The sequence below is a fragment of the Gracilinanus agilis genome, chromosome 2 (genome assembly GCF_016433145.1).
Source record: "Gracilinanus agilis isolate LMUSP501 chromosome 2, AgileGrace, whole genome shotgun sequence".
NCBI lineage: Eukaryota > Metazoa > Chordata > Mammalia > Didelphimorphia > Didelphidae > Gracilinanus > Gracilinanus agilis.
Window position 1 is genome coordinate 474,249,196 of NC_058131.1, and position 8,367 is coordinate 474,257,562.

The following is an 8,367-nucleotide window of genomic DNA, read 5'->3' on the forward strand; positions in this document are numbered from 1 at the left end:
ATCTCCTCTCCTCTCCCTTGATTTGAAGCCCTTGCCAATCCAGCCTCAGCACTTAGCTGAAGCTGCCCTCTGCAAAGTGCCAGCAATGTCACCACCAAACCCTGCAGCCTATTCTCGGTTCTTGCCCTTACTCTCTCTGCGTCATCTGACCCCTTTGATATCCCTCTTCTCCCAGCTACTCTCCCCCTCTAGACTTGAGTGTCCCTCTCTTTCCTGGTTTTTCTCCTGCCGGATGGCTCTTTCTGAGTCTCTTGTTAGATTTTCATTCAGGGCATGCACTAACTGTGAGCGGCCCCAAAGGTCTGATTTGGACCTTCTCCACTTTTCCCTCTCTATACAATCTCCCTTGGTTCATTTAACATCTTTTTATGATTGATTTCCAGATCTGTATACTCACCCCTAACTTCCTGAGCATCAAAATGACCTCTTGGATATCATTCCCCTCCAGTGCTCCCCTCTTCAGATTGTCCAGTCACTGTCGGGGACACTGAGATCCTCCTAGTCCTTCACTCTGTACATCTGGTCTGTTTGTTGAGTCTGAGAGTTCTGTCTTTACAGCATCCTTCCCAAACACATCCTTCTCGCCATTCAAATGCATGGTTCTCCCCCTCATCCCCACTATTGCTATAGTCTTTTAGCTGGTCATTCCATCCCAGGGCTTTCGCCATCCGGTTATCTCTCCTCAGCTGGCAAAGCGATCTTCCTCAAACTCAGGTCTGATGCCTGGCGCCCAACCTGTTCCAAAATTTGTGGAGCTCCCAGGGACCTTCAGGGTTAAATAGAAAACCCTTCTGGGTGGCTTTTAAAGCCCTTCACAACTTGCCCCCTTCTGCCTTTTCTAGAGTTTCTGTACTTGACTCCTTCCATGAACCCTGTGATCCCCTGAATATGCTCATGGTACTCACTTTGTTCCTGCTTCTTTATGACCATAAAGAGTCCTACTGTGAATATTTTAGAATATATTGAACCTTTGTTTTTGGCATTGGCTTCTTTGGAGTATATATGCCCACTAGTAGAATTGCTGTGCCACATATATAGACAGTATAGTGACTTTTCTTGTATAATTTGCCCTATTCCTGTTTTGTGCCATGACCACTGGAGTAGTTCCACACTTTCTTTTGCTTACCTTGCTGTATTCCAAGGGTTTCCTCTTGGCTATGAATTTTATTTTAGAGTCAAATTGAGCTAAGTGACTTGTCCAGGGCCCGATTTGAAATTCCTGACTCTAGACCCAGCCCTCTAGCCACTGTGCACCTTGTTGCCCCATCCCCTAGCTATGTAACTCTTGCTTGTTATTCTTCCAGTTATTTCTTGGCCCATCTGTCAGATTTTGGACTTCCCTGTTCTTAGTTTAGTGGCTTCCTTCCTTGTTTTGATGAGCTCTGCTTTTTTCACTCCAATAGATTTTGTTGTTTTGTGGTTTTATTGTGGGTTTTGGTTGTTTTGTTATGTGCTTTGGAGCCTTCAATATTTTTAATCCTTGGCATGCAGTTATGGGCTTCCAATAAGAGATCTTGATCTGATCTCCTGACATCCTCTGGGCTTGACTTTAACCTCTTCTATTTTTACCTAAATGATGTCTACCTTTCATCATAGTTCCATTTCCTAAGGTTAAAAAGCAACATGATGATTCTCCCTTATCTACTAGAATAATGAATATTTTAAAATTGTTGTTATGCATTGACTGCCCCCCCCTTCCCCAAAGAAAAGGTGGTTTTTCTTGGGGAAACATTTCTATCTTGTGAGCTTTCTGGACCATGCCCAATTCTTTTAAGACAATTAAAGCTTTATATTTGAACAACTCTAAGTATAAATAAGATTTTACCAGTGGAGTATTTATTTTTTAAATTCAAAGATACTTTATTTTCCCAATTACACGTAAAAATAATTTTTAACAAAGATTTTCAAAAATTATAAGATCCAAACCATCTCCCTACCCTTCCTTGGAGATGGCAAGCAATTTGATCTGGGCCATACATATATTATCATGCAAACCACACTTTCATATTGGTCATTGTTGTAATATAAGAGTCTATTCACTCTGCCACACTGCTGTCATTCGATTAGGAAACATTGTAATAGGTCACTCAGGAAGCTTCTCTCTAGGAGATGTCTCCTACAGTTTGGCTACAAGGACAAGGTCACTTAACAGACTTTTATGAGATCTCCATTTATTTTATCAATTGAAAGGTGATGACTGAACTTATTCTATTGGTGATGGTTTCATTTTAACAAAACCTTTTGCCTTTTAATACCACAGAGGGACCAGGTCGTTAGTCTGCTAAATTTTATACTGTGAAACAAGATTATAAAATACAGTGAATTAGATGGTGAAATGTGCCCAGATGACAGTACTGTATAGTACCCATTGGGCATAGAAACCAAAGGTGGAGATAGAACAATCATTGATGTGTATCTGTAAAGGAGAAACCATTCAGGGCCAAGTAAAATGGCATCAACAGCTAAAACCATGTAACATTTAATTCACTGGTCTACAACAAGCCTTCCTAGATTTGTTTTTTACCTTTGCTCTAATCTCTGATGAGGAGATGTAAAGGGCAAGAAATTTTTATTTTTTCTATGGAATATTTTATGAATTTGTGTGTCATCCTTGTGCAGGGACTGTGCTAATCTTCACTGAATTGCCATAATTTTCATATGTGTGCTGCCAAAGCAAGCCTCAAGAAGGGCAAGAAAATGAAATCACTTCAGGTATTTAGTACCAATGAACTTCTGGCATTTATGACCTGAGGGACACATTCAGTTCCTCTTATTATATTTTCTATATCTACTGATAGCCTATCATATAGGGAGAGTTTATATTTTAAATGAATAACAAGCCTCAGATCCTCAGTTGTTAAAAGGGTTTGATTAAGTTCCTTCTATTATGCTTACTAAGGCAGGAAAGGGGATTAATTCATTTTTTTTAAACCCTTGTACTTCGGTGTATTAGGGGATTAATTCATTTTGTAAATATTTTTAATAACTGAAGCTGAAGCAAAATACGTTCTATGTTCAACTCCTTTGTCAAGTAGAGTACCTTTTTAGTATCTTTTATTTGAGAAAACCTACTATGACAGAAGGCTGCTATGACTTCAATGACGATTTTACTGGATTAGCATTTTATTAATCAAAAAAGCATTTGGAAAACTATATATGGGACATTATCTATTCATTCTGTCTACCTAAGGTATTTTTGCTAACATTGAATATGGATTCATGATCTACTTGCAATAATTACCCCTCAAAGATCTAAAATCCACTTTTTGAGTCTCTATTCTCAAACAAATAAATCTATTAGTACTGCTTTTTAAAAACAGTGTTGGGGCAGCTAGGTAGTATAGTAAATAGAGCACTAGGCCTGGAGTTGGGAGGACTTGGGTTCCAATGTGACCTTAGATACTTCTCAGCTTTAAAAAAAAAGGAAGACATGAAGAAACCTAACCCTAGAGAGATGCAATGTATTGGTTAGGGTCATTTTAATATTGTATCATTTGATGACTGATAGAAATTTGTAATATTCTCTTCTCTGCCCATAACAGTTGCCCTTTCCCTGACAGCCCCAGAAATGCCCTATGACATCTGCTAAACTGGGAATCTGTAAATAACCTCAACCAGATACTCCTGGGGGTGAGCTTGGGTCCCTGTACCCATTTGTGAGAGGTAGGGGGACGCATCAGGGAGGTGAGAGCTGCCCAGAAGCAGGCGGGTTTCTTTGATCATAGGGCCGAAGGCGGCTGCCACCTCCTGACCTGGTCTCACTCCTGGATGACCCCCACTCCCAACTGAAGTAACCTGGGAAGGGCTGAGAGCCCTTAGCCTACTTCCCATCAAGCGTTCAACAGTTAATTCAGGGGAGGGCTGAACTGTCACAGGGAGAGCTGGAGCATTTAAAGTGATCCAGGACCTTGAATCTTTGTCTTTGATTACCCAGATCATTGACCATTAATTTATTGGTTATTGCTAGTCCAGTCAATCAGTTGTTTTTTTTATACCCAGAACCCCATCTCTCAGAATTTTATTCATCACACTTTTCACTCTTTTTGGTCCACTATACTTTTTCCTCTGCACCTTTTACCTTTCATTTTTTAAAATGTCTTATGGGGGGATGGGGAAAGGGGGCAGCTGAGTAGCTCAGTGGATTGAGAGCCAGACCTAGAGATGGGAGGTCCTGGGTTCAAATCTAACCTCAGACCCTTCCTAGCTGTGTCTCGACAAGTTACTTAATCCTTTGTCTTGGACAAGTCACTTAACCCTCTGTCTTGGAACCAATACACAGTATTGACTCTAAGATGGAAGGTAAGGGTTTAAAAAAAAGTCTTATTGATCTTTTTGATTGCTATTACTTCCCAGTCATTCCCCTCCTCCCTTTCCCTCATTCCATGAAACGAACCCTCCCTAGTAACAAGTAAATGCAGTTGGACAAAGCAAATCTATGCATCAGTCATGGCCGAAAATGTCTATTCATTCAGCACCTATAGCCTGCCACTTCTCACTGAGAAGCAGGAAGCTTGCTTTACCATTACTAGGGAATGGGGTGTTGATCAGAATTAAAAATTGTTTTATTGTTGTTTTCCTGTAGATTGTTGTGATTGTCTTATAAACCATTCTTTGGGTTCTGCTTATTTTGGTTTATATCATTTCATGTAAAGCTTCTTCACTTTCTTTGACTCTTTGTATTTGTTCTATTTCACTACACAGTAATATTCAGTCACAGAGCAGTTTCTTCAGTTGTTTCTTGGTAGCTGGGGGTGGGGGAACACCAACCCCTGACCCTGTGCACTGAATGCTGGAGAGTCTAAAACTGAGTCCTGGTGAGGACCAAGGAGAAAGAACTTGGCCTGCAAAGGGATTGGGGAAGCACGTGGAGGAGGTGACACTTGATTTGGGTAGAAATTATGTAGAGGAGGAAGAGGGAAGGCACATTAAGCACTGAGCACAGTGTGAGCCTAGTTCTGGAGGTAGGAGGACCCACAGAAAGCCAGAGGGTAGTCCAGTTTGTCAGGGGCACAGAGTGCAAGAATGGTAGTAATGGGAGACCAAGTTAAGTATGACTGGAAAGATTGGACAGCACCAAGTCGAGGAGGCCCTGAATTCATAAAAAATGAGTTTGGCCTCTACTCAGGAAGCAGTAGGGAGCCATGGAAAATTTTTGACAAGGTCTGTGTATTCTTTACCCTGTATGCATTTCTTGCCCTCCTTATAAAGCCTGCTTTGTGAATTAGCCATAGAATCTCCTTTGAGGAATTTGTGTTTTGAGGACCTCTCATAAACTTGATGGGTGGATTTACTTGAGCTTTGCTTCTAAATTCTCTTCTTCCTTCCTGTTCTTGGCAGGTGAATGGCCAAGACCTGAAGAATTTGCTGCATCAAGATGCTGTGGACCTCTTCCGAAATGCTGGTTCTGCCGTGTCTCTGAAAGTGCAGCATAGGGTGGGCATCCCTCTGTCTGTGGGTTTGAAGCCAGTTTTCAAAGATCAGGCTTTCTGGAGATCCATACAAATTCCCAGCCTTTCCTTCTCCTGTTATCTTTTCTAGGTCATAAGTGGGAGTGTAGGGAGGAGGGTTTTGATGTGCTCTCATGTATTTAAAGTCCCTTGAGGTGCAGCCTGTAGTCTGTGATGTTCCAAGTGCCATCTGGGACACTGTTAGCTATTTAGATTCAGCCACATTCCAAGCCTCTCCCAAGACAGAGCCATCAGGCTTGGCAGTTCAGAGATCATGGTGACTTTGGTGAGAGTAATTTCAGTTAGGCAATGAGGTTGGAAGCCAGTTTGCAGAGTTGATAACTTAGAATTGTAAATTTGAAACAGAAGGGACCTTTGAAGCTGTCAAACTCTTTTTGTTAGTTTTCAGTCGTATCTGACTCTTTGTGACCCCATTTGGGGTTGTTTTGGGCCAGGTGAACATGATATCCTCCAGTTTTGTGAGTAAAAATGGAGAGGTGATAGATGGTGAGGATAATCCAGAGTTGGCATTTGGCAAGGCAAGAAAGTTCTTAAGATTGGGGGCAAGGGATTTTAGAGAGAGGACGAATACAGTTGAACTTATTAATTATGGGATCAGCAAGGGCAAAGGAGTAAAGTGAGATTGGCAGTTTAATGGTTTGGAAGATTTTTGAGGGATGAAGGGTTTAGAATTCTTAGCGAGGATGGGGAATATATTGGGTTGGGGAGCTAGGTAGCTTGGGATAGAGCACCAGGCTTGGAGTCAGCAGGTCCTGGATTCAAAGTGGCCTCAGAGACTTTCTAGCTCTATGGCCCTGAGCAAGTCACTTAACCTCAATTACCTACTCCTTACCCCTCCTTCTGCCTTGGAACCAATATCTAGTATCAATTCTAAGACAGAAGGTAAGGTTTTAAAAAATAAAGACTGTCTTTAGGAGGAATATGGCATAGGGAGATATGAAATGATAAACAGGAAATTCTGATTTGATAAATGTATTTTTGGAGGTATTAGTCAATTTTTGAAATGGAAGGCTCATGAGTAGTGGTGAGGTCAAGGGTGTGACAATCCCTGTGTCTTTGAGATGGAAAGGTCAGGTAATGGGAAATGGATTGGGAAGTTTGAGAGGTCAATAATGGGTATTGATGTCCTTTATTATCACAGAAAGGAGAGAGAGAGAGAGAGAGAGAGCGCTAGATGGTTCAGGGAATAGAACAATGGACCTGGACCTGAGTTCAAATCCAGTTTCAGACACTAGCTATGTGGCCCTGGACAAGTCACTTGACTTCTGTCTGTCTTAATTTACTAGAAAAGGAAATAGCAAACCATTCCAGTATCTGCCAAGAAAACTTTTTATGGTATCACAGAGAGTTAGATAAGTCTGAACTACCAAACTGAGGTATTTGGTATATCTTACAAAGGAGTCACTCAGCTATAGGAGAAAGCAGCTATAAGAACTCATTAACCTAGAATTTGACTATTTTATATTTATCATTTATTTTGCTGAAATTATGTGGATTTGTCTTCCTTTCATGTATTGAGAATTGGGGGAAGAGAAGTTTAGGCAGTGAATGAAAGACCAAACTTTGATTCCTGAGGAGAGAGCCATCTGGGATTTGATTGAATTCTCACAGCAGCCCTGGGTGCCAGAGGGAATTAGTAACTTCCACCCTCTGCCCTAGAGGGCCTTTAGGATCATCACTCCTGGGAGAGCCTTGAGCTTTATGAACCCCTTACAGGCCTATTGCCTCCAGGGGGGCCTTGAGCACCTCCACTCTTCAGCAAAACCATGGTGGAGCCCTCTCACCCAAACCCCTGTCCAAGAGCTGTAGCACAAATAACACATACCTTTTTGCCTTTGCTTTGTGCTTGTGTCTTTTGGTGGTATTTCTGAAATACTGGCTGACTTGGATTAATATTCTTCTTTCCCTTCCAGGTCCAGGTGCAGAACGGACCCTTGGGCCATCGAGGGGAAGGAGAACCAAGTGGCGTCCCCGTTGCCATGGTGTTGGTGCCATTGATGGCTGTTGCCTTGGCAGCAGCCTGGGTCATCATGAGATATCGGCAGCGGCTGTGATAAGAATTTGTTTCCCCCCAGTGCTCCCCGATGATCTTTCTCCCTCTCTCTGTCTGCCCACCTATCCACTTCTGTACAGAGCCACCACATGATTTAAAGAGAACGAATGGACTGTTCTGTTCTGGACTGATGTTGGGGAGGGCTTGTCCAACTACTGAGAAGCTGTCTTTCTTTCGAGGAGGGTGGAGGAGTGGGAAATGGGTTGGCGAGCTGAAGGAGAGAGTCCTGGGTATGGGAGAGATGGGTATTCATTAGGGTAACCAGCGGTCCAGCCATGGGCCTCGTCCCCCAGCTAGGAAAATCCTGCCAACCTGCTCACCCAAGGTGATACCTTTCCTTTTGCCTGGCCTGTTTCAAGGCCAATTGTGTAGCTGAGAGAAAGAGAAAAAAGGATTTTCCTCTTTTAGTGATCTTACTTGGAAACTCTTTTTGGTCCTCACTTTTTTCCTGTCTACAAACCTAGGTGCCTACATGAACAAAGGAGAATGAGGGGGCCATTTTTACCATTGAAAAACATGATGATAGTAAATGCCTTATGGAGAATTAAAGAGACAAAATACTTTGTGGTTTTTAGGTTTTTGATGTTAGAGCTTGCGCTTTTTTTTTTTTTTTTAACCCTTACTTCTGTCTTAGTAACAACACTAAGACAGAAGGACAAGGGCTAGGCAAATGGGGCTAAGTGACTTGCCCAGGGTCACACAGCGAGGAGGTGTCTGACGTCAGATTTGAACCTAAGTTCTCTCTACTTAGACCTGGCACTCTATCCACTGTGCCATCTGGCTGCCCTGGGCTTACATTTAGTTCTTCATAGTGAGAGGGCACTATGGAAGGGGCCTAGAGAGAGA

At 42.2% G+C, this 8,367-nt stretch overlaps 1 protein-coding gene and 1 non-coding gene across 2 annotated transcripts in view; one reads left to right on the forward strand and one right to left on the reverse strand.

The window, feature by feature from the left end:
* Positions 1-8,082, forward strand: part of LOC123237780 (synaptojanin 2 binding protein) — a 30,432-nt gene extending 22,350 nt beyond the window's left edge. The window contains exons 3-4 of the mRNA XM_044664910.1: positions 5,338-5,433; positions 7,382-8,082. Coding sequence (XP_044520845.1) covers positions 5,338-5,433; positions 7,382-7,522 — 237 coding nt within the window. The 3' untranslated portion in view covers positions 7,523-8,082. The remainder of the gene's footprint in view (positions 1-5,337; positions 5,434-7,381) is intronic.
* Positions 2,575-2,677, reverse strand: LOC123238406. The gene has a single exon (XR_006505592.1). It is a non-coding gene; the product is annotated as a U6 spliceosomal RNA (small nuclear RNA).
* Positions 8,083-8,367: the final 285 nt, after the last annotated feature.